A 27631-nucleotide genomic window follows, 5' to 3' on the forward strand; every position below is an offset into this window, starting at 1 on the left:
TTTTTACTCACTTTGATCTATTTAATGTTATTTCATTTTCATATATATATACATATATATATATATATATATATATATATATATATATTGCTTTTTCTGTATGCACCTGTTCCTTTATGTAATGATCTTGGTGCCATGATGTGTTTATGATGTAGGCTACAAATAAAAACTCTTAAATTAAACAAACAAACAGAAACAAAAACAAAAAACAACCAACATATCAATATTTCATCAAAGCTAGGTGAGGTAGATTAAAAATGTCCTCATGTGACTCATAGTCTAGTGGATTTTTGGGTTTTGAGGAGTAAAAAAAAAAAAATCTGATATCGTATTATCTGCGATAATCTCGTTGCCTATATGTAGAGTATACACATAAACACTTCTTTTTTTTAATAATCTTTCAAATGTGGTTATCAAAAACTTGACAAAGATGTGGAGACGTGATATTTTACAATTTAATAATAAACTTTATTGTATAGGCTAAAATGGCATCAGTGCACCGAAACAGTAACCACGAGTGGGAATTTAATAATTAAATAACTATAAATAAATAAAAAACACACACAGAGAGAACAAAAAACAACAACATGATGTCATTGTAGATTCTGTCAGCTCACAGATGATGTCATGGTTTTGTGAGCGTTATTTCTTTGTGTGACTTCACAAATGATGTCACCGTTCCGACATAGGCTACATCTTATTAGCTTAGTTTGTGACTTCACAGATGCTGTAACTGTTCAGGTGTCCAGATGTAAAAGTCGGATTCACAAGTTTGTGTTGAAACAATAGTCAGGTGCCAAAGTGAGCATTCAAAGAGTGTGAGAATATGAGGCCTCAGCAGCCTGAGTTAGTCAAATGAAATGGATATCTTCAAAAGTTAAAGCCTTTTTAGTTTGAAATGTCCTCTGTGTTTCTCGGGACAGTGTTTCCCCGTTGAGCTGTGGTGAAAGGTTCATTACAATAAGAGGGACTTTGACTAAAGTTTATCAAACAAAACAAAAATACTATATGCAACTATCAAATCCAATGCTTTTATTTGACATCCTATGCTGGCACGCATGACACATACGCAGCCGATTCCGATTCAAATCCTAGCCGGAAGTCCTTTGCTGCATGTCACCCCCCTCATTTATTCTACTTTGGAAGAGTTATTGAATGTATTGTTTGGTGTCCTAATTCACATAAAAACAATTGTATGTAAATGATAAATCCTATTATTATAATTTATTCAATTCAACTGTAACAGCCTGTAGTGTGTTCCTGTTACTCCTGTGGATTTTATTCAGTTTTATGTGTAATATTGCTTATACAGCTTTTAAATTAAATATAGCTTTCTAAATCAAAGCTAAATAATGATCTAAAACTAATTCAGAAAACACCACAGCTTCAAGGCAGATTTTAAAAAGAGCAAACAAACAATAATCATCAATATCTTTATTATTTACAATAGGCTTAACACTGATAAGCAGAACTTCACAGTAATATATAATGTGAGCTTTAAATAAAAAAAAAACAAACAAAAACAAAACACAAAATATATTTTGTACAATAAAAAAGTTAATGTTAACATCTGCCATTTTTCATCCCTGTTTAGATTCACATATTCCGTTATGGTGTGTCTGTGTGTGTTGGTTTTCATTGCACTCGTACAACTGAAGAAGTGGCCTTTGGTATAATGATGTGTACACACGTTCTCCAGAGCTGTTCTCCAAAACAGGAAGACAGGAGAAAAAAACAAACAAACAAGAAAACAGATATACAGGATAAATGCAGGCGACATAAATAAAGACAATGCAGAAGACTGAAGATGAGAATGAGCAGAAACGTTGTGGCATTGGTTCAAATATCAGATTTGAGGAAAAAACTACATTGGTACCAAATGAATTCATTGACTGTGTCATCAATGATTGAATGACCTGTTTGATTTCTTTAAAAGCAGTCCACACTGCAAACATGTTAGATTTTGGGAGGTTACATTTTTTTCTTTCACTCTTTGATAAGGCTTGAAGTATTTTTAAGAAACCTGTTCCACAGAGATGCACTAAAAGTTAAGAGGAATCAACAGGCAGAGAAGCCAAACTGCTACTAGGCAACAATGAAGAATACAGTGAAAACTTTAAGATGAAACTTAAGATGTGGCGATTATGAGACAACAGAGCAGCTCAGGTTTAGTGCAGCAGACTCTTATGTGTCATTTAGAAGTGTGGCTGCACTAACAGTGTCAATGGCCACAAATAAACAACCTTTATTACCAAGTATCCAAATCCATAATTTTAATGGACAAAGTGCACCTTTCGGTTTCAAGTTTGCATCTGACCATTAACCTCCAAATGGCAGAAATGCACGCTGTGACCTCACAGTCTCGTGGCAAAGGAACGATAACACACTGCCATACCTGTGAATTCTTGCAGTGATAGTGAACTGTACATAAATTATTTGTTCACAAAAAGGCACCAAGAATCATGAAAATAAAATAAAAAACCCAAACAAACATTTTTTTTGCCTGTGTTACTTGAAACTCACAGTGAATAGAAATTAACCATCAGTTTTTCTCATAACATCCTGTTTGGCAAGAAATGGGACATTTTCACATGAAATGTTGATATGAAATGCACCACAATACAAATTGATAAAAAACCTTTACTTGGCAATCGTTCATTTTGAAAGTGTTATGGACCTGCAGTGTTTACAGATGGAAGTGTATTGATTTTGTAGTATTGTAGTATTCAGATGCAATATGTGTCAATGAACCAATGTGTCTGAGGCCTTATCCAGTGTACATTAAGATGTGAGCCAAAGCAAACAAAGAAAATACAGATTTCTGTGAGTATGCATACGTATTTCTGGCGCTGTACAGTTTAGTTTGTGCTAAAAAAAACAGAGCAGCAGTTCCTGGAAATAATTCTATAGTGTGACCAAAATTAAAATTATGGGCCAATAAATTGTTAAAAAAACCCCCAAAGAAACCAAAACATAATAAATTAAAAAATGGCATTTTAAGAGATTAGAGATTCATGCAGATTAACATTCGACCAGGTTCAGAACTGAAGAGTAATACATTCATATAGCAGATATTCAGATCTGGGTGGATGGGCCTCAGTCTTGCATCTCTTCAGTCAAAAACATTGCTCTTTATGCTGTGACTACACATAAATCTTTTGTTTTCTGGATATGAAATAAAACAAATATTTACATAACTTGTCTCTCAAAATAGGTCTGTGCTTTTAATAAAAAACAAAAACAAAATCAAGAATAATTTAAAATTCAAGTTCATACATAGACATTCTAAAAAGCATTTTTCTTTTAATCAAATAATGTACAAATCGCTCATGTGCTGAAGACATACTGCAGTTTTGTTTGTTGAGAGATCTGTACGGTGTGTGATTAGTGTAAGTAGGTCTCTGCGTCTCGCAGTGTTCATACATTGAAGAATTTTGAGGCACTGAGGCCACGACAAGGCTACAGGGAATCCAGCACTGTCCATACTCGGAAGGACACTTATAGAAATACTGTCCCAATTCACCTGCTCATGCGCAACCCTGTGCTCTCCCTCCTCACTCTGTTCTTTTCTGCTCCTATGAAGAAATGTAGTGTGCAAGGATAACTGGACATAAATATTGAAATGCTTTAGGGGACTGGGGATTTTCCCCATTTATGTGGCACTGTGTTATGGTGTGAACACCAGTCATGTCACTGAAGCAGAGACAAATGCTGTGCATATAAGACGCCCCACATTCATTCAGTATAAACAAAATGTAGGTTTTTTTTAGATTTAGATTTGATAAGCTGTATTTGGTTTCATTTGAGCTTATTTACATGCTTGTCAAATGAAAGTTTCAATGCTATTAGTGATCCCTTCAATCTTTCTCAATGGTCTCACCTTGTAGGGTGATGTGGGAATGTCACTGTCAAAACAACGGATTATTCTATGAAGACTATTCTCTTTAAAAAAAAGTAAGAAAAAAAAAGAAGCTTTGATCCGATAAGAAAAGCAGTTTTGGGGATATTTAGAGGTCGCAAATATGTCCCTCTACTAAAAAAAACTGTTAGTTGCAATCTATCAAGTTAAAACAGTAAAAAAATATCTTGCACACATGTCTTATTGAGACCCTAAAACCTTGAATTGTATCAAATCCTGATGCTGTTTCCACTCCTACAATGGCTTTTAAAAATGGCTTATGGTCACTCAGTTCCCCAGACACTGAGTTAAATACTCTACTGTGTAACACAGTATACCCGACTGATGATTCACACATTTGTGAAACACTGCTTGAGCTTCTCAGGGAAAACAGTTGTCTAGTATTCTCAGTAAGGCTGGACACAACCACCATCATTCTTGCTCAGTATGTGACAGACTGACAGATAAGCAGAGTGAGTTTAGACGTTACCTACCCTCTGGGCGGGCTACACACAGCTGATACGCTCGACATTCATTTAACAAAGAGGCCTTTATCGTGGCCAGGTGGAGACTTGGGGCAAAAACATTTCATGTTGTGACTTAAACCACATTTAGTTTGGTATGAACATTTCTCAATATGTACAGGTCAGAGCAAAATTAGTGTCCACACTGGCATTTTATGAAACTGTTGGTTGTAAACAATAAAAATATTACATTTTGTAGTGATTTCTCTGAGGTACTTTAGTCTTATTTTGTCCCCCAAAAAGCCGTCAATAGAACCAGAAAAAATAAAGAGAATAAGCTGTCTGTTGGGGAGTTGTGGGTGACGGGTGGTGTTGTCACAGTGGCTACCTCTGTACTACGTCACTAATCTCTTTAATACAGCTGTGCAGGTTGTCCAGTACAGTGTTGGGCCCCACACTGCTCAGTCCTCCACCTCCTGAGGATGAGGCCCTCAGTTCCTGTAGGCTGAGCTCCAGCTTCCCCACTGCCTCCCGGAAGGCAAATTTGTTCCTCATCTGAGGGATGCAGTCCACATAACCTGAGCAGTAGTCTAGCAGCTGGTGGCCGGCGTCCAGCACTTGGCTGCTGGATGGGCTTTCGGAGCTGGCATGGAGGGCGCTGCTCAGGCACTCAGCGCACTCCAGTAGGGCCTCACGGCTAACCCGCTCCAAGGGCACCCTCTCCGCCTGCTGCCTGGTTCGCCGCAGTGCCACTTTGGAACCAGTAGATGGTGCTGAGTGTGAGGAGGGGGCAGCAGTGGTGGCTCCGTTGGCCATTTTGGTGGGAGTCGTGTTGTTGGTGGCAGAGCAAGATGAAGAAAAGGAGGAGGAAGACGCAGGAGGCACTTGTGGTGGTGGCACTGACGGTCTACCCGTCGTCACTCCTCCTGACAATCGTCCTGACCTGTGACCTTTTAATGTGTCTCCATTCACTTCCACTGGTGCTCCTCCTACCTGCTCCTCTCCGTCACCACTGTAGGAGTGTTGCAGGCTGCGCAAGGTGGGAGGGGGAGGAGGAGCACACTTGGGTTTTACAAGTCGCGGTCTATCTCGGTCTGCTTGGTGCTCAGACAGCAATTTGAAGCGGTTCCCCTGAGAGTCTAGCCCGACTAGGTGCACGTCAGCTGTGCTGTGCTTGAGTGTGGGGGAGATCAGGACTGGAACTTTGTGGTTGTGAGTTGGTGCACCTGCTGTAGCACTGGAACTAGAAGTCTTAGAGGGGGATGACCAGCTCTGCTGCCTGTCCAGTGCTCCCCCACTCTCCTCTCTACCCTCCCTGACCCGGGACAGACTGTCCGATTCTCCCACCTCCCCCCCAACCCCTGGTGCCCTCACCCCTACAGTGCTCCGGGGTAGTAGCTTGGCTTTGGGCCTTTCCCTGATCTGTGCGGTTCCCTCGTCCATCCTCCTCAGCAGAGTTTCAGAGGGCCGTGCAGCCCCATTCTCTGGCTGGGAGGTTGTGGAGGCAGTTCTCTCTAGAGGGGGTTTAGCACTGCGGTTCCTCGGTAAAGTCAGAGCCATACGCTCCAGGTCTGGCAGCCCAGCTGACATCGAGGAGGTAGAATTGGACCTAGGGAAGGGTTTAGGCCCCCCAATCATACTTCCACCTTCCTCTGAGCAGGTAGTCTTTCCTGTCCGAAGACCCAGGGTCTTTTTAATGAGTCTAGGGGTAAAAAAGCCTGCAAGTCCTCCCCAACTGCTACCACTTGTGACCTGTGATCCAAGGCCCCCCCCAGAGGTTTTCTGTCCGAAAGTGGCCCCACAGCAGCGTGACTGACCCTGGGTGGGTTCCCCATGTGAATGGGATGGAGAGGCAGAAAAGACCCCCAAACTGTCTGACTGGGGCAGCGGAGGAGGAGCGCTGAAGTCAGCAGTGGGCTCATATTTCTTGTGAGGTTGTGTCTCCATCTCCCGGAAGGAACTGCTCCTCTTGGGTGGCGTTGGGAGGTTCTGTTGGTGCTGAGAGGATGGTGAGGAGGAAGACTTCTTCTTTATGAAGGAGCTGAAGAAGCCAGTTTTGCGGTCTCGTGTAAATGTGCCCACATCCTGCGCATCCTCTAAAAGGCTGCTGGGGGATTTATCTCGTGGCTGCTGCTTTCTGGGCAGAGCTGGGGAGCTACCCGAGCGGCCCTCTCCTCCTAGCAAAGTAGAAGCCCAGCCTGGAATGAAAATAGAGGAAGGGATTAAAACCACACACAACAAAGCCAGGTTAACTCAGCAGCAACACATCTATCTCTCTTCAATTGTTACAAAAATATCTTACAAACACACATAAAGAAGGATTTTGTATTTTTAGTCTTAATACACTTGCCTATACATTAATGTCCCTCATTCTTTCAGACAGTTGTGTGGTATTGCAATAAGATGGTCTCTCTAAAAGCTGTTCTTTTCTCCTAAGGGACTCATGAGTGAGGAAAAAGCACTCAGGAGAGGGGATGGAAAATTTTGAGGCCATGCCAGTTGTGGGCATGCACACACTAATTCAATGATTTACAAGTTGCTCTTGTAAAAGATGGAGTGATGAATATACTTTAGGGATTTGAGACACACGCCAAAAAGAAACTGCTCAACCACTCTTACATGGAAGGAAATTATTAAACTATACTCAAAAAGGAAAATACATTTTTACCAGACTGCTAGCTGTTAAATCAATAGAGTGGTGCACAATCTTCAGTAACCAAGCAATGAAATGGGCATAACAGAGGAGAAAACTAAAAACCCAGTCTTTTTATAACCTCAATAATCAGTTATGTTAAGTGAGTAAGGACACAGAGGATTGGTTAATCGCACACTATGATTACTTCATCTTTATCATGTCCATTTAAATATAAATGTATACAAAAAAGAAATATTTCTACAATGCATTAGACATGAATATAAAATCAAAAGATGCAGGCTGTGGTGTTTTTTGTGAGATTTTGAGACTTTGTGATTTCATTGTTATATGTACACTTAAAAGAACCAGTGATGAAACAGATTGATGTTTTAGAAGACTTGTTTTGTGGTTTATGTTTTTGTGAAACTTATTGCATGTTCACACAGTACCACTTTTATTGGATTTAAGAGGCGATGAAGCTTATGTTCACTGTATTATTGAATACTTATGTTCATGGACCAAAACTTCAGATTTCAAGTCAGAGACAGAAGAAATGACATAAAAAGGACAGATAAAGACAACCACAAAACTCAGAATGTTTTTGTTTTTTTACATATCAGATAAAAATACAAATGAACAAAATTGTATTCTCAATATAAAACAAATAAATAAGCAATAACTTAAAAGACAAACACCAGACAATATTGGCGAAATTTAATATTGGGGTTATACAATTGTAATACAAGACCTGTTACCAAGTATTGCTAGTAAAATGGGAAATATAGTTATGCAACAGACTAGGACAAGACAATGTATGACCAATATGAATTAATATTAATCTATATCACATAACAGATACATTTCATGTACTGTATTTTTGTCTGAGATAATTAACAATGGTTTAGTTGAACATGTGAATTACTCAAAATACTTGGAAGAGTCAGCTTGGAGAGTTGAAAAGGATCACATGATAGATAAGATGAGACCACATTTATAATGCTTGCACTAATGCTAATCTCAGTTAAATTGAGTGTATTGAATTACTATATCCTGGTACAGGGTGAATATGTCATAACTAATTTAGACAGATGTTTTCAGAAGAGCTGAGAGTTTGGTTTGAATGGCAGATGCTGACTCAGTTCATTATGATCAGTTCTCTGTGGGATTTGGAGGAAGAGGAACATCCTCTGCATGAGGAAAATGATTGACTGTTAGATTAAATATTGTGGCAGTCACTCACACTTTTCTTTCTATTATCTCTTAGTATTACATGGGATGGCGTGCATTTCCATATTTGTTTATTGTTGCTATATTGACACCTCTGGAACACACCTTTGTGTTTTTATATGACATACTTCAATCATAATTTTGTGTTACCATTACTTGCATATTTTAATTGGTGCTGGGTGACATGAAGTGTGAATGGATAAAAAATAGAATCATGGGAATCAGATGCTTTTACAGTAGGGTTTTCATGAAGGAAGTAACTGCTGCGCTCATCAGCAACAGCACTGATGAGCTGAAACTAGTAACTGTTGGCCAATGTGTGGAGACTCCTTCAGGCTGTGCTTGCAGAACTGCCTTGAGACAGCACTGGTCGACTGGATGGATGCCAGACAGATGCTGGCAATGAAGGTCAGTTGTTAAGGAAAATGACCGCCCTTCTCTTCAGACGGCGGGCTCGGCGACGCTGCAGTGTACTCTCTGAATCAACATTGGCTGGTATACCTGCAGAATCATAACGTGGTAGACCTGACTGGTTGGTAGTAAGGTAGGCATGCCTGGCTGTACCTGAGTGACCGTGCGTGCTGTGGTCAGGTCGCCCGTCAAGTCCACCTTCGATGTTTTCCTTGTTTTCTGTGTGCTTGTGGAGTGTGCGGGATTTGGAAGGCAACAGGGGCATGTCGTGACTGAAAGAGTGCAGTGGTCCACAGTGACCAGAGGAGGCCGTCTTACAGAGCTCCTCTGCTACCTCTACAATGTGCAAAGAAGAAAGTACTCAGTTAGAAGATGGACGTGGTCACTGTCACAACACATCAATATGCTGACCAAATAAGACTGCATACATTTGCATTTACATGCTGAGCCCTCCTAACACTCTTATATGAAATTGTTCTTTCTTTCTCCTCCACTTTTACACTTCCCTCTGATATAAAACTTCACAAAGAAACTAATATAGATAAATAAAGGTCAGCAAGCTGATACACTTGTTTTCTTGTTCAGCTTAATCATTGCAGCTCATCAAGAAGTTCATGAAAGTAGGTTTTGAGCTACACAAAAGACTGCCTGTGCTACATGTTCCTTTACCTTCAGAGATGCTGGAGTCATGAAACATTGTTTCGAAGGCTTGATGGATTTCTGCAAATGAAGGCCGGTCTAATGGGCTCCACTGCCAGCCTGATAGAGAGAGACAGAAGAAAATACATGTTACAACTAGAGAGTACTTTGAAACTACATGACTCAAAATGATTCTGAAGTATTCTTGTTACATTCATTTGACAGGTCTGGTGATTTTAGAATATTAGAGTAAAATTTGCCCATCAGCCTTTGCTTTGATGTTATTTTGACAAATGCAGCAAAGTTTAACATGACAAAGATTTGATATAGAAGAAGTCTAGAAGACTGCATGGATAGTGCATGCATCCAGGTCTTTCGAACACAGTGCAACCACTTGGTGAATAAGAAAGAGGTAGGCAAAATAGCTACTACTTACATGCCCTCATGAGTTCATAGACCTTTGGTGGGCATCCCTCAGGCTGTTCCATGCGGTAGCCTTTTTCCAGGAGGTCGTAGACCTGAGACAAATCAATGCCTGGGTATGGAGACATGCCATAGGTGGCAATTTCCCACAGCAGCACCCCAAATGCTGTAAGGAAGAATGTTTTAGAGAATTAAATATGAGGATATGAGCTACAAGAGATCAAATCAATAATGGATAAAATATATGCACATGTATGACTCACCCCAGACATCAGACTTGATGGAGAAGGTGTTATATGCAAGGCTCTCTGGTGCAGTCCATTTGATAGGGAACTTGGCCCCAGCATGGGCAGTATAGGTGTCACCAGTCATCAACCTGCTCAGACCAAAGTCTGCAACCTTTACGACATGATTCTCCCCAACCAGGCAGTTCCTCGCTGCGAGGTCCCTGAAAGAGGCAGGAATAAAGCAAGGAGGAGAGAGGGAAATAGGAAACCACAATGAATTAGACTACTTTCACATATGTGGACAAATGCAAGTGAGGCATGCACACACACACACACACACACACACACACACACACACACACACACACACACACACACACACACACACACACACACACACACACACACACACACACACACACACACATCTCCTTACCTGTGTATGAAGTTCTTCTTCTCCAAGTATTCCATAGCAGAGGAGATCTGCGTGGCCATGTAGAGCAGAACCACAGCATTCACCTCCTCCTTGTCACAGTCTCTCAAGTAGTCCAGTAGGTTTCCATGTGGCATGTACTCTGTCACGATGTAGAACGGAGGCTCCAATGTACACACACCTGCAGGAGAGGCAGCAGTTAGAATACAGAGTAAGAGCCAAAGGCAGCTCAAGTGTAATTTCAGGAGCCAGAAGGTTTTTGGGTGGGATTTTTTTGAGTTTTATCAGACATTTCTACTAGAGAGAAAGGATGGGAGAAAGAGTTGGAAAATAACATGCAACAAAGGTCCTCGGCCAGACAACAAATGTGGACATTGCAGAACGTTTAAAATAAATTCATTTGTGAGTAAAAACAGGTTTTAAAGAGGAACAGTAAGTTATTATTCAAAGATGCTGTTCATAAATACTGACCTAGTAGCTGAACGAGGTTTGGATGTTTAACCTCCTTCATAACTGCTGCCTCTTTCAGAAATTCTTCAACTTCCATGGTGTCCTCCTATCAATACAGAAATGAAGAGAAAACAAAGACGCTTTTATCAGAGGGTTGAACAGACAAAGCAGTTGGAAAAATGCATCCAAGATTCAATTTGATTTAATACCAAAGTCCACCTGCAGGTGGCAATCCATAACCATTGTTCAGCCCATTATTTAGATACAAAAGGGCTGAGAGAATGGCATCAAAATAGGAGATTATTACAAATTGGCTTTCTAGTTAACAGAAATCATGAGAGTCATCTAACCTTGAGTGTTTTGACAGCCACTGTGAGGTTGTACTTTTTCCACACTCCCACGTACACCTCCCCGTACTGGCCTCCTCCCAGCTTGTGCTTCATGGTTATGTCGGTGCGCTCCATCTCCCACTTGTCATGGATGGGTGACACACCATACACCGTGGGCTTGTTACATTTAGGTGCTGGGTAGTGCAGTGTGGTGACCAGGCCATCGGCTACAGTGGAGTGGTGGTGGACCAGCTCGGCCAAGGTGGCAAAACGGCTTTCAGACGTCACATACACCTGAGAAGGAGGGAAAAGAGAAGCGGGGAGGTGGGATAAATGTTGTACCTCAGGATTTGAATTTTACTTTACTGAAAATTTCCAAAATACTGTAATATTTTATTATTATTATAATAATGATAGATTTTGCTTTCTCAATTATTACTTTAACTGTGATTTTTTTAAAGAAAAAATGTAGTTAGTAGTATATTTAGCTCTACAGCAACACCACTTTACACGTTTGCATAACTCTACCTTTCCATCAGAAGCTGTGTTGATCCGGTAGTGGTAGACTCTCCCCTCATAGCGGAGAGAAATGGACAGTTGTCCAGGGCTGCTCTCGCTTTCCCGAACCAAGAAACTGCCATTGATGAGGGATGAGAGCAGGTACTCGGCGGCGCTGCGGGACACAGGCCCATGATACCAGCTATGCTTCTCTAGACTGTTGACTGGCGTGATGTAGTTAGAGGGCACCCAACCCTGGCCGTTCTTAGAGCGCACTTCACTCCACTCACCATTCTGGTTGTAGCCCAGCACACGCAGCTTTTCACCTAGACGAGAACAGGAATTAGTAAGAGGACATGTTATGGCAGCTTGGCCTGGTAGACAGAAAGACTGAGTCAGCTTTGATTTCAGCCATGCATATTGCTTAAGTGCCCTTCAGATATAGTCAAGATAGCTAGTCAGGACTTGAATAAACCTCGAAAGCGAAATTTAAAATATGATAATATTCTTTATGAGTTAATATAGAAACTGCTTACGTTTTATGATTAAATATGTGATGCTGTGTACAGGACGTTAATCCAACTGTTTTTAACCTTCCTGGACACAATATAGAACAAAACTTCAAAACTCATCAGGTTGCAGCGTTGCCAGTGAAACAGATTGCATTCAAGAGAGAGGAGTCATAGATATATTGTGCCTCTTGTTGAAACTACATGATAAGGGCTGGGTGAACAGCATATCTGTCATAGAAGGCTAGGCAAAACAGGCATGTAGTAACTTGGTCTGTTGTCTCTATGCGCCTGTCTCTGACGTCAGTGCAGGAGACGAGAAGGAGCGGAGCACTTGATGGCATAGAGACGGGAGAAGGGAGGAACCCATCAGGACAACAAACAACATAGCATTCTTTATCTCCCCATCCATCATGGCCACATCCACATTGGTATGTTTTCATTTCAAAACACCTAAAATGGAGACTTTTTAAATTGCGGCTGACCCCTATTTAGTTTGTCCCTTCACACACTGGCTGACAGTCACTGCGCACGCCTTGCTATCTTGTATCTCATTTCATTCACAGAGTGTGGGTGTCTGCGTATTCCGTTTCTACATTTTCGCCCATCCAGACTAAAATCCTGGCGTTTTCCACCTAGAATTTTCAAAAGTCTCTGTTTTAGGGGTTCGAAAATACCACATTATTGTAGATGCAAGGTGTAAATGTAGCAAAAAGCTATCATGACTCAGTCCTATAGCCTGCAAGAACACAAGAAAATGAACAGCTATAAGGATTGTGAAATATTCTGTTAACACTGAGCACGTTGGCGTGTAAACGTTTAACAAATAGAGTTTAGACCATTCAGTAAGACAACCACTGACATGAAACAACAAACCAGAGTTGCAGGTTTAGCTCTTAAAGCTAAACTCTTTAGAAATCCAGAGCTACATTAAACAGAGACGGTTATCCACATACAGCCCACCAATCCACCAGTCTCCTCTGTGTCTGTGTCTTGGTGTCTGTGGAAGTGGAAACACTGACTGCCTGACACTGCAGCAGGCCTCTGGTCTAGCCTGGTTTGGCCTGGCACGGAGAAGAGACAACGATTAGCCCCAGACGCAGACCTGCTAAAACCCTCTCTGTGATCAGCCGCTGCCCGCTGCTCTCATCCACCTGTTATTATTACAGTTGAACGAATTCCGTATTAACACTGCATTAGAGGCACGCAGGGCTGTTTCCATGTGAAAGAGCAAAGAGCGGGACAGATAGGAAAAGTGCAATGGAGCCAGTTGATCCACATGTGTTTGCATGTGGGCAAGAATCTCAGATTCACTCCATGACTCAGGGTCTAAACATCATTTCCATCCCAGGCAGCTGCCTTGGAAGTCTTAAAACGATGGATAATTAACACACTATGCCACACTTAATGCTTTAGATCGCTTGCTGATACAAGCCTGACTGTCTCTGGCTAATATGAGGATATTTTAAGCTCATTTCTCAAGAGAGTGCGAGTTGACCGGTTAACTGTTGCTTGTTTAGAGAGAGTGTGTAATAGAGAGGCCAGCAAGAAATAAAGGAATTTTAGTCATGCTGTCTTTGAGGTGTGTGTGTGTGGGTGAGGGACAAAGAGAGCTACGGGTTGGGGATCCGATACCTGCTGATGTCACGACAAGGTGAAACTATAGTGGCTGTTGGATGAGCTCTGTTGACACATTCCTCTGGCATAACTACACAACTACTCATAAAACATTCTTTCCAGGAGTCCCTGACCTGCCAATCACAAGCACGGCCTTGATGATTTCACAGATGACTCTGTATACCAAAGGAAACCACTCCGCTCTCTTGCAACATATGTCAACAGTCAGTCAGCGGGAAGGTGTGGTTGGGAATGATAAATGTCTCCTGGAGTGGCCAAGCAACAAACAACCTTCAGTGATAATGCATACAAAGACCATCCAAGCTATGATTGAGCTCATGACATCATGAAACCGTTTATGTGAAACCATCATTTATGAGGCATGTAATACAAAACATGAATGTAAACAGAGGCTAGTTTGAGGTGAAAAAAAGTCTTTTTTTTAAGTCTGAGAAAAAAAAAAAAGTCCCATGTCATTGTTTACCTTTAGTGATGCTGAGCGTGTTGTCTCCGCTGGCGACAAAGTCATAAAGTGCAACGAAGAGGTTGGGGTCGCTCTCGGCTGCCCCCAGAAGGTTCTCCTTAGAGCTCCAGCGCACCGCCTCTGTTAGCGCCGCCGAATCCAGTCCGAACGGCCGGTGGAGAGCTTCTGGAGGAAGGGGAGGAGGCAAGGGTCACAGAGAGAGAGAGAGACAGAGAGATAGATCAACAATGAGACTAGTAAACAAGCACTATCATTAGCATGGGTCAGTGGTGAATATAAAGAATTATAGCCATGATTGCGGGCTGAAAAACACCATCTACAGCAAAGCATTACATCACAACCCTTTGCACAAAGTGATCACTACCAGCTGTCCCTGTTAGGACAAATAGCACTTAAATTACAGGCCAGCCTAGTGCGTGACTGATTATCCTCTAAACAAAATGGTACAAATCTTGTTCTCCATAACCCCAAGTGTCCAGTCCTCAGATAGTCTACCTGTTTGTCCAGGCCCAATCCTCTGCCTGATCCCAGTTTGCAGCTGATGGCTGCTCAGAGCCGCCCACTCTTCCTCAAAACTGCTACTTGCCTGAAGGCACCTCAAAAGCATTTCTTTAACCAAACCTCTCTCTATAGACTACTGTTATCACTGGCTACACACACAGAGACCTGCCTTGTCTAGCCCGAGCCAGGTAATATCTGAGATGGGAGTGTTTCTGTAAGAGTGTATATATGAAGAGTAAGTGGGAGGAGCTACAAACCTGAGATGGGAAAGATTCTCTCTCGACACAGGATGCTGTGATTACCATAGTTACCAAACACACACACACACACACACACACACACACACACACACACACACACACACACACACACACACACACACACACACACACACACACACACACACACACACACACACACACACACACACACACACACACACACACACACCTCAACGAGGGACTTGTACATGCGTATCATGGAGGCAAGTACTGTACTACACTCAACAGCTGCAGCCAAAGACCCTGCATGTCTGGACAGCTGCTGAGTGAGTGGGAGAGGAGGATGGCGAGAAGGAAGCTCAGAATGGAGAACAAGCTCTGTAATACAAGCTATTTTAAACAGAAAAGCTATTACACAGCGTGTTTCTCTTGGCCCAAAATGAAGTGAAAGTGTTGTCTCAAATATGACTTACTGATCCTTGATCTATTTATTAAAGAGAAAATATAACTTTAAATGTGGCATGTCCGAAGCAGATGTACAAAGAACCAACTCTATAAGAGACAAAAAATGAGTTTTACTTACTTTAAATGTACAAATCTACAATTTAATGCAATCCTATACAACAGTGACATAGTAACCCCTACATTTATGAAGTAGAGCATCAGAGAGGTGTGTATTCAAGTCTGGTCCTTTTGGGAGGCCGTAGTTTACTGAATAATTGTATTGGACTTTGTTATACTGAAAGATGTTTATGAGTTAAATATTGGGAAGCAAAGAAGCAAATCATAACCACAGATAGTTGGAAAGTACATAAATACACTTAGTTAGTGTGTATTAATTTTAAACATAGCATATGTATACATTCACACAGAATAGTCATAATAGTGTGGTCACAAATCCTGTATACTGATTTTAATTTAGTATGAAATTATTATTATTACTTATTGTTGGTAAGATGGTTTCAATTAAACCTTAAGATTTTCAAAATCACATGGGTATTATTGGTACAGAAAAGACAACATTAAAAAAGGTAAACTTAAAAGAGTCTCTGTTTTCTATTCACGGTCACAATAAATTGCTCTCTCTTGTAAGTAATATTAGAATTTAATGGTTTAATATGGTTTTAACGTTGTACTGTGTGTGATGTGGCCAGAGTGTTAGTTACATTTTTTATTGAATTTTAGAATGAAGATAAAACAGTTTTGTCAACAACATCTATGTACTGTGTTAGAGATATCTACTGAAGTTAGCATGCTAACCAGCAAGCCCTGGCCACCTGAAGGGGAATGGTGGGGGGAGGGACGGGGTTGTGTTTTCTAGTGATTTCCTGCCCCTTATTTGTTTAGAGCAGGTGGCCAAATCTTCCCTATTGCACCTTTAATGATAAACACTAATTAGCTAGTTTATTATCCTGTTCAATTGTCTTTTGACCTTGAATGATCCTGGTTTGATCCTGCACATGAAATTACAAGCAGTGAGTCATTTAATAGAAGCTTTAGTGCATCCAGCATTGGGTATAGGTTTGGGTAAAGATGGCAAAGAATACTATGCGTGGTAGAGGTGCTGAATAAATACTGTAACCATTGTGGTGTAGTAGCAGCAGCTGGGTGATCAATACCTTAATGTTGATGAGGTGAAAACAACACACTGAGTAAAACAACTGGTGTTCTCTTTCTTTTATTTTTAATGATAAATGAAAAGTAGTGTATAATTGACAGAGTTGATAAAAGCTATATGAGAACATATCTAGTGTCATATCACAATATTCCTTCATCTCTCGGATCTGGTTATCATAAATCTTGTATGAAACGGTTGAAAGATTGTGATCAGCGCATACACTTTGTCAGAGGAAAAGCTGAATGGTAACACTGGAGTCTACTGTACTGAAGACTGAAATAGGGCAGCTAGTATTTGAATCAATCACAGGTTCACATTTCTTTCTTTTTTTAATTTGAGAATATAAAACACAAACTAGATAAATGCAGCAGGACATAATGATTGACTTGGTGAGAACAATAACAGATTTCCGTCTCAATCTTCTGAAACAGAGACAAACACCATATTGAGGAATGAATATCTTCAAACCATTCTAGTCCAGTTAATGGAAATTAATGAAAATTGTGTCACTGCTCTAAACTTGCCAAGTTACAACCAGCTGATAGGAAATTCATTCATTTTCCATTGTTAGCCTACACCATGTGGCAGCCAGGCAAATACCATTCACACACACACATACACACACACGGTTCACATCAACGCTGCGCTACACAATGAAATAACATTTAAAACTACATCTTTTTGAGATGTGTCAAACAGTTAAACTACACATGGTCTGCCACCATGGCTCCACATCACACAGGACTGACTTGCCCACCTTTGTTCTGGACCAGCATGCACTGCAGCGCCGCACTGGCTGTGACCTGGCTTAGCCACAGTTCCCAATACATCTTCTAAGGGTCTGGTCCGCTACCAGTCCCAGAATCCAGAGAAACACTGTGGTTTTCTCAATCCCCGTGCTGACTCCGAGCAGTTGTTATGAGCTTGACTGTGTCTATTCAGACGACGGAGACTGAAAAGCACAAGTGTACATTCTCCTGGCAACAAAAACTGTGGCGAGCAAGCTAGTTCTCTTAATCATCTCCTTCACTGTGGGAGTAGAAACGCTGTGTGAAGCAATCAGAGAGAGAGAGACAGAGAGAGCACGCGAGAGAGAGAGAGACGGAGACCTCCCAGACAAAGTATTTACCCACGCTGTCCTTGAATTTAACTTTTGAAGCTACAGTAGTGACTAGCAGCCTCCTGCTAAGAGTGCCCTACTAGCTTTGATGTGGCTCAGGGGAGTCAAGATTTCCAAGGTCCATCTGGAGAGCACAGACATCCATGACTGATATTCTCTGCGGTTTAACGCACTCCAACGGATGGCAAAACGTGGCAGAGAGAGGGAGCAAGAAAGGCGTGTGTTGAAGTGGGGGCATGTATATACAGTGGTTTGGGGATGGGGGGATGGGGGGATGGGGGAGAGAGGGGGAGTGTATGGTATGAAGGAAAGTTGAGCTCAATGTGACGTGTTTGCGTGTGTGTGTGTGTGTGTGTGTGTGTGTGTGTATATATGTGTGGTGTGGGGGTGTGTGAGGCCTGGACCAGCGCTGTGGCAAACAGCAGATGGCTGGTCTTGTTCCCCTTGGGGGGTGGGAGAGGTCCTATTGACCCACACTTTTCCTTTGTGTGTGTGTGTGTGTGTGTGTCTGCAACTGCTGTAGCCAGGCTTAGCCAACTGTCAGAGCTGCTCCTCCGACATAGCTACATATCAAATCACTGTCCTCGGGAATGTTTTTAATGAAATAGCGATATTATGCCAAACATACATGTCAAAGGTCTCAATTTGGGGAATCTTAATTCCAACCCACCCAGACAAACAGCGTGAGAGTGCATGAAATCCAATCACTGATTAGTCAAGTACTCCAATGCTCCAAACAAATAACCTAATTACATCAAATAGTTTTCATAGCGTGACTCCGTTTCATTAAGTTGATCATATTTGTCAAATCGCTTTCAAATCCCTCTTAAAACCAGACAAACAGGGAGATACTGTTCCGCTCGGCCGAGCTCAAACCTTCGTGTGCTGAAACGTGTGACTGAGAGAGCAGTTGGCCTGTGTGGGGCAGGTCGTGTGCCCGTCCGGGTGCCTCGGTGTGTGTGTTTGCTGTGAAGTGTAACACATGTGCGTTTTGAAGAAACTACCGCTTTGTGTTGAGCAAACCGGAGAGGGCATTTGCAAGTCTGAGGGGCATGCCAAGCTTGCACTCTGTAAGACAGCTGGGACAGAGGTGACCCTGGTCCCACAGCACACACACACACACACACACACACACACACACACATAAAATGTAGACACACATGCACAAACATCAATGGTGAGACTATCTCCTTGGATGTCCCAGGACCCTGGTTCCCTTGCAGCTGTCTGCAGAAATGAGTGTTGGGCCTCCGTGTGTTGAAAAAGCTTTCAGTCCACCATCCAACCAACTCGTGCCAAAGTATTAAACAACACAATAACATCACTTACACACCCCGATTAAATACAATACAGATTGTATCTGGAGCCCGTGGCTGGCGAGGTAAGGGTGTATTTTTAGCAGCCAGAGAACAAAACATAGCAGTGTGACATCCAGGAATAACTCTGTGCAGCACATAGTGATGGTGGTGCAGAGATAGACAGCTGGCTGCCTGCAGGAAGCCTGAACAAAAACCTGAGACAATGCTGCGGATGAGACCCAGACCCAGACCCACATACACAAGACATTACATAAGCCTATAGGACAGGGCAGATCAGATCCTGCAGCAGGTAGAGATGAGTAAGGGTCACAGACATTTGCAAACGGGCAAGCTGAAGCCTGAGAGGCCTAGGTCATAATCTTGTACCTTTCTTGTTATTCCAGCTTTTCCGATAAACCGTGTTTCACATCTCTAATTTTGTATAATTCTCTCATACATACGAAAACATACTCACACTGAAACTGTGATGTTGTCAGTGCAGATCGGAGAGGGCATTATGAGTCAGGGATAGTTATAGTAAGGAAATTTAAATTTGAGAAAAGGAGAGTGGACAAGTCAGGTTTATTAATAAAAGTGCCAAATCACTGTCAGCGAACAAAGTCCTAACTTTAGCTTGATATGGACGAGGAAAGAGTCAACAAAGAACTTCATCCGGAAGAGCAACAAATATCCAATATGTTACAATGAGTCACTGAAATAGTGCACTTCACTGGGGAAAACAAAATACTAAAAAGGTACAAAGCTATAGAAATACAAAATGACAACTTTCAATCAAGATCTGCCAGTAACAGAATAACAAGCTAGCACAGAGGACTTCATGTATAAACAAAAGAGAGCGAAGGGGGGATGTAGAGGTGGTTGTCCCAAAAGCTTGATAAGAAGTCCATCAAACAAGCAAACAAACACACTCACGTGCTCCTGTTTCAGCTGTAATAAACCTTTAAACTATGTTCAAATTCACCACCAGTTCATGTGTGTGTGATTTTTTGGTTGCAGGGTCATAGTTTCTCCTAAACTGTGAACCGCATTTGTAATGTCTGTTTATGTCTCATAAAGTATAAGTGGTCAACAGGTTTTATTTCATCAATATTATTGGCTGTAGGCAAGTTATTTTGCATTTTTCTAACACATCGATAACATTAATTGTGAGAAATGCATTTACAGTAGAGAAGCGGTCTGTGCAGTATCCATAATTGGAGCGGAGAGAGAGCTGTCAGTTGTTCATGAGGATGTGACAAAGGACAATAGCCTCATTAATGCCACATCACAAGTGGATTGGCTCAGGAAGACATTCCCTTGCTTCCGAGGTATTAAAATTGAAAGCGTTGAAACACAGCGCCTCTGCTTGCTGATATGAGTCTGAAACACCCCATCGGTTTTTACTGTAACTATTATATGTGCTGTATGATCATGTGTGAACTTGTCTTGTGCCAACAGTTCCCTCACGTCCACATATCTCCCTCAATCAACCCCTGCCTGTAACATATCCTGGTGTTGCAAACCTCTCTGAGTAAGTTATTACACAAGCGCACACTTGCTGTTACCAGGAATGCCTGTGAGTGTCGTCCACTGGGCTCTATCTATTCGGCCATCAGGTCTGATGCCTACACCAATTAGGGAGTGGACAAACTCCAGTCTGGGCCTAAGAGCCAGAGGATATCCAGGAATGGGGGAGAATGCAGCTCTAACTCACAGATCGCCCTGCCCTGCCCTGCCTCTCTGAGGGCCTGTTATGGGTTAATAATGAGCTCTAAGTGCTACCATCTAGGTGTGCTGGCAACAAAGCTAAGTGCTCCTTTATGTGACAGCAGAGAGGATGATGACTTGAAACTAACTCCACAGTGTAGTGGTTGACTTCACATGAATGACTCGAAAAGCTAAAGGCCAGCAATATATTTGGACAAGACAAATTATATTTTTACACATAGAAGACACAGAACTAATTTGAAGCCATCCGGCCTCTCTGCTTGTCAGCCATTGGACTGTTTTTGATGCAGGATATAAAATATTACTCAGTCCTTGTGATGTTAAAAAAAAGAAAGGAGAAAAGCAAAAACATGCCTTTGGACTGTTAACAAATATTCCTACTAGAGTGTTGCTCAATCCCAAAGCCAAGAGGAAAGCCCATGTTTCTGTCCAACAGTAGCAACACATTCACACAAAAGTAAACTCAATGGAAAGAACAAGAGCATGGCAATCACTGCAGATCTGCCCGATCTTGTCAAATACACTACAAAATGAGGATGATGTAAAATGTCTAACTGAGGTGTGTTTATGTTAACAACTCTGCACAGGTACAGAGGGTGTGTTCCCCACAGTGGATCTCTCCACAGTCCAAAAGAAAAAGAGACACGCTCCTTGTTGCCGCCTCCTGTTCTTTCCAGTGAGGGTTTACAAAAGAGCCCTTCGGCTAATCTCGATGTCTGAGCAGCTAATCTGTGTGTGGTGTGGTTAAACTGTAGGGTGTAGCTTTAAGTGTCTTTACAGTGACTCAGTTTAAGCCACTGATTGGAGCCTGAACGGAAAATTTTACTTCCCCTGTTCTAGTAATGGTTAGATCGATGGGATGCCAAACTAGTATATCATAGCAACCAAATACAATACCATCCTATCATTCACTGGCATGGTTTCTCTGTTAATCATTATCAAACCAAAACTGGGTGCATATTTACCAAAGGTGTAGATGATAAAAAACATGACAGCAGCAACAGGCTAGTCATTGATTCAAATGAATTAACTGAAGCTGATAAGCAACCTGCAATCCTCCACAGAGCATATCACTAGAAGTCATGTAAATTCAACTTCCGCCTGTCTATTCTCAGGATAATCACACGCATCAGACAGGATATTTGAGAACAGATGTGCCAGAGGGCATCCAAATTAAGGTTTTCTGACTGACTGGTCAGCTAGTGGGCGATTACACTGAGGGAGAGGGACGTACTGGATAATCCTCAGAAAGAGCTGCACTACATTACAACTCCACTGACGAGGATGGGGAAAGAAAGGAATGGAGCGTGTGCAAGTGTGCATATACATGTGTGAGTGCTTATAGTAAGGGTGCATTTCCAGCCAAGTCTCCAGCCTGCAACCCAGAAGATAAGCGGGATTGATAATGCCAGTGACAGAGGACTGATCCTGGAAGCGCATCAATGCTTAACAGGCTTGGCACCGGGACTTCCCTCCTTCCTACCACATATCAAAAATTTTCCCTGCTGCACCGTCACATCTGAAGAGTGAAACTCCGATTAAACCACTACAAGAATTTGGCGAGACCTCACCCCAAAGTTTTAAACATTTGCTGTTCTTAAGCTGACAGATGCACAGAATGGTTTCAACATCTGCACAGCCAACCACTCACTGTTCTGATGAATCCTCGCTCTTTAATGATATAAGCTACAACAGAATCGAGGCCAAGGAATAAAAACTAGGGCTGTGGTTTTGGGAACTAAAGAAGGTTGGCTGGTAGCAGATGCAAAAAAATCAAGACTGCAACTGGGAGTTGGGGTACAACAGCATGCACTCACAAAATAATCAAATCCAAATCAACTCTTTAGTGTAATATCTGCAGAAAATTATTAAAAAATTATTTCGATGCAACTTAAATGGCATATTCTGTCATGAAGCATTAGGAAATATTGGGTATTTATCGACATACTCCTCTAAAATAGATTTAAAATTGAGGTCTATTGAAACAGCCAGATTTGAGCAGAGAGGAGGTCTAGACAGGCAGAGCAGGTCAGATGCAGAGGCTCGGGCTGGAGGATAGAGGGGCTTGGCAGGCAGTAGTACTACAAGCTTGGGATGAGACTGAAGGCACAGAGAGACATAAATTATTTAACACACAACCATTACAGAGTGCACAATGGTACATGCGGTCTTCAGACAAAAAAAAACATTTCATTGTGTTAAACACAACATCGGTACAGAAACACTTTAAGCTCCTACAAAAATGTCCATCCACTCACACTTATTGCCACCTCTGAGACTGTCAGTCCATCGTTTTGCCCTCATTTCAAGACAGTTTCACCAAGAGGAGGTGTGACCATGGCTCCTCCTAGTGGTTCACGAAAGTCACTTGGACTGACTAGTTTTTGTTTTTTTTAAATCAATAGATCATCTTTACTTGAGGTTATTATATTTTAAAGCCTATTAAAATCTTACCCCCTCGCCAACAAGGCATCTGAGAGCTGATTTTTTCTCTCCCTCCAGATAGCGCTGTGGCTGCTGTGTTACTTATCCTGTTGGTAGGGATTTTAGCACATAGAGTCCAAAGAAAAGTGGATTTGTCTCTAATCTAATTTCACCCGTGATGCAAATCAGCTTAGGTCCTTGGATCCTGAATCCAGGCATCTCTTTTCTCTCCTGGGCAGAATTAACAGCGTTGCATTTTAGGTACAGCTGGATTTACATTTACTATCCGTACTGCTGCCAAAAAAATATTCTAATCCACTCATCTGCCCCAATTTCTATGATCTATTTAGAGCAAAAATAGACATGCCTATCTCTTTGCTGATTATATAAAAAGAACCTTCAGACGTATCAAGACCAGTTATGTATACTGTAAATACACCAATCAGGCCAACACGTCCATATTTTTCACGAACATGAAAAGGGTTTCATTTAATAAAAACAAAATATAAGACGTGTGAAAAAGTGACACATCCTGAAATGTGAAACTGTAGTGCAGCGCCTGGAAATCCCATTAATGGGGTTGATTTCTCAGCAGATGCAACTGTCTCTGCCGATTCAATAGCAAAGGACTCTCCTCACTGCAGTGTATCAGATGAAACCACTGCAGACATGGAGATCTGTGAACACCTGACAGGGCTAAAAGTGGGTGCAACCATCAATATGTTGCAGCCACTGATTCACCGATACTTGTCTGTGTGGCTGTCTGGCTGGCTTTTTTTTGGAATCAACGCAGGGGCCTGTCTGTCCTTGTTTAGCTCAGAGTTTTCTAGCTGACCTGTCTCTCTGGTGGGGTAAAACATTGTGTTGATGGGAATCGGGGATGCTCTATTAGTGATGAGCTGAGGGGAACGGCTGCACACCTGACTTCACCTGGCTCGTCTAGAGTAAAGAAACAACACTGAATAATTCAAAACGAAGGGAAGGGGAAAATATAAAGGCCACTAGGTCAGCGTGTAGTCCAGGAGTCGCTTATTTAAACCTGTCTGCATCTTTAAATGTCCCTGTACTTTAACTCACTGCTTTCAGGGACACCAATAGAAAGTTTAACAGGCTTGTGTACAAATTAGCCATGATATTCACAGGAGAGACAGGCAGCAACACATAGACATGAGTTCAACAGACAAATGTGCATTCCTCATACACTGGCACCTTTCAATTACACCCCGAGAAGGCACCAATTACCTCTGCATGACATTTCTTTGCCAAGGTTAAGAAGTATACGCGTCTGCTATGAAGAGGTTATGTAGATTAATTAATAAAACCTCTTCAACATGCTGAGCTGTGACAGTTTTCAGAAGGAAGGACATTGTTCAGCTTATGAACACAGAAACCCTGATAGATACTAACATTCATTAAACCAGAAACCAGATCCACCAGATTCACGATCAGACCAACACCTCACCCCATAATGCTGACTCACGGCTATATTATGCATCCGTTTTGTGTACTTCCTTTTGTTGCCGTTGACATTCAATTTCCCTGTATGGAATCAATAAAGTTTATCTTCTCTTCACTTCCTCTTGATGAGACCTGGTCACATGATGCAATTGTTAAACAGAAATCAAATCAACCCACGACTGATTAACAAATGATGAAATATATTTTTTTGTTTTAGCCCTAATGAACACCAACTTCCTGACAAACAAAAACAGCCTCCTTGAAGCCTGATTTCACCCACGACGACGTGTAAGATCATGCATCATTATCACATAAATAGTCTACCAGGGAAAAAAGGCACTTTGATAGTGACTGGAAGACTGAGTGCACAGTCCCAAGCTTCCTCACTTAAGAGTCTTTGTTCTATTATTGTGTGCTTTGAAGAGTAGCAGTCTCTCTGCAGAGTGGCAGTATGACTGAATCCTGGCTGCTATAAAAAGGCCACTCCTGCCCCGGCATCGGAGAGAGCAGAGCACTGTCAACAGTGAGTGGTGCTGCACTTAGTTGGTCTGTCTGTCCGTACGTGTACTTCCAAGCTGAGGAGGGTTACTTCTGAGATGTGACAGCCAGGAGCTGAAAATGCTTTCCATTCCCAAAAGCTTGCACCTTCCGTGTGTCCTTTGCTGACTGTAACACCGTAAAGAAATTAGGTCTGGGACATCAGCGGAAATTAGGCAAGCTATGCAAGTACTTTTAATACAGCACATGAAGTGTGAAGTGAGCATCCACTGGAGGAGACACATCAGAGAAAAAACAAAAGCATCTCACCTATTTTACACTCAGCATGCACATTCAAGCCGAGCAGAGGATGACTCAAATAAGTTTCACAAGGAATAATAGGTTGAGGTATTTTGATCACCTTCTAAAATGTTTTAAAATGATTAAGAAAAGTACTGGTTGATAAAATGCGCTGCTGTGATGATGATATTAGACGTGTCACCTAGTAGGCATCATGTCATCTCCACTACTCATAGGACCAGAAAAGCCACTGAGGGACTCTGCCTGAGGGAAGAAGGCTGGGAGGCAGGAGACAAGCCATCTAAAGCACTGTAGAGTTCCTGCTGGGCTATTTCTTCACAATCCCAAGACCAGAGATACCATTAGGCCTGCGCTGTTCTCCACGGCTCACAGAGCACATAACAAATATTGATACACAGCTACTGCTCTGAGGAAGGGACATGGGTGCAGGGAGCACTGATGAGTGGGGTGACTTGTTTTGTATGCATCATCACCCCCCCCCCCCCCCCACCCCCCACCCCTACATTCTTCATGTAATACACAAGTCACCTAATGAACTCACTAATCTTCCCTGTGAGAGGGTAGAGAACATTAAAATATAATCACATAAGAGTAGCTTAAAAACTTTGACGTTTGACGCGTGAGTGCAATCATACAATGACAGAAGGTGACTTAAATTATTCACATTAGATTTCCCACTGGATCAAATCGTGCAGTCAGCTTGCTGAGTGTGTTGTAACAGAAGACATTATGAGACAGAGGATGTAAGTGAGCATGTGAAAACCACTAGGTATTGTAATGTGAGCCTGTGGTGGCTGCTATAGTGAGTTAATGGAGTGGAATTGCTACTCAATGTCCGGAGGCAAAAATCACTTTTTAACAAACCAAATCAAAGTTAACTATGTGGCTCACACAGGCAATGCACAAATTACACTTCCTCAAAAACACTGCCTCTCCTTTTGGGACCATTAGGTCACATGCAGCACATGCATATGCTCCAACCACACTGGTGTAAAATCTGAGTGATTTAATTATCCATCTTCTGAATAAACCACCTCTTGTCTGAATACTCTAGACAATGAACAAATTAACACACATACACAATAAAATGGATGAGACATGAGACGCTAATGTTGGTTGGCATAGCTAAGAGTTATTTCCGCTAACGTCGTTGTCAAACTAGCATGGACTCGGTTAGCAGATGCTAAACAAATATCAAAGTAAAGAGCGGACTCCTTCATCGTCATCCACACCCTCTTTAAATCATGTCGTTACCTGAATGCTGCGTGAATATGTTAATAGTTGGATCGGGCACGTTGACCGCAGCTGTCCTGCCTGGTGGTGTCCCGGTGCTACTGCCGGGTTCCCGGGGTCTTCTCCCGGCGCCGCTTCCCCGGTTCCCCTTCCCTTGGTGCGGTTGGGACGCGTGGGGCTGTGGTGGCTGGAGCCCGGTCGATGTGCCCTCACCGACGCGGCCTACCTGCTGTCCCATCCCGGTAGTTTGGTGTAAAGGACGTTTGGGACGAAGCGAGCAAACCCCCCCTGCGCACCTCTGCTTGGCTCACATTCCCCCCAAGCTGGAGCAGCCTGGCCCAAATAGTCTTCCTCAACCCCCCCTCCCCTCCTCTTCTTCACCGAGCTAACGTTAACGAGCCCGTGTTAGCTCGCTTGGCTAGCCGTTAGCTATACCGTTAGCAGCTATATCAAGTGAAACCCACCCACCCTGCCTTAAACAATAAAATCGCAACGCCGGCGTGTGACAGCGATTGTCTCTACTCCGGTGACACAGGTGGTATCCGAGAAGAAACTGGCGGTGCGCGACAAGCGAGAGTCGGTCAAATCTGGACGTTTTCAGAAACGTTTTGCCGTTGTCCGGCCGCTGCGCGCCCCCTCTGACGCCGCCATCTTTACCGCAGAGTAGGAGATGTGTTGCACAAGGCGGGGGGCTCTCGCTCCCTGATCCCCTGTCACCGTCCTCCACCTCTACGGTACCAACACTAACCGGGTCCCAACAACTCCCATGCACCGGGTTCCTATGGGCGAGGGGCCCGTATGGACTTTCTGGCACCAGTCTCCTTCAGAAAAAATGAAGAATTGTGTCAAATGTCACTGTCAGCTATTGTTTTGTCAGGCGAATACACAGAAGTAATACAGAATAATGAGTACTTCAATTGGTTTAATTAACTTATCAAATCATAATTCACTATAACAAACATGATATGACATTTAAAGATATGTAAAT

At 42.3% G+C, this 27631-nt stretch overlaps 1 protein-coding gene across 2 annotated transcripts; it reads right to left on the reverse strand.

The window, feature by feature from the left end:
- Positions 1–1425: 1425 nt before the first annotated feature.
- On the reverse strand, positions 1426–27447 carry abl2 (c-abl oncogene 2, non-receptor tyrosine kinase). Of its 2 annotated transcripts, none has more exons than XM_053321941.1 (11): positions 26665–27447; positions 14245–14406; positions 11665–11960; positions 11158–11430; positions 10829–10913; positions 10361–10538; positions 9961–10145; positions 9711–9863; positions 9305–9394; positions 8789–8971; positions 1426–6560 (listed from the first exon to the last, which is right to left on the reverse strand). In XM_053321941.1, exons 1-11 carry the CDS (start codon positions 26879–26881, stop codon positions 4747–4749), a joined length of 3636 nt encoding a protein of 1211 aa, XP_053177916.1. In that variant the 5' UTR covers positions 26882–27447; the 3' UTR covers positions 1426–4746. The 2 variants fall into 2 exon arrangements, with proteins under 2 accessions (XP_053177916.1, XP_053177915.1); XM_053321940.1 differs by having other exon boundaries at positions 14245–14409.
- Positions 27448–27631: the final 184 nt, after the last annotated feature.

The sequence above is a fragment of the Scomber japonicus genome, chromosome 7, assembly GCF_027409825.1.
Source record: "Scomber japonicus isolate fScoJap1 chromosome 7, fScoJap1.pri, whole genome shotgun sequence".
Taxonomy (NCBI): Eukaryota; Metazoa; Chordata; class Actinopteri; order Scombriformes; family Scombridae; genus Scomber; species Scomber japonicus.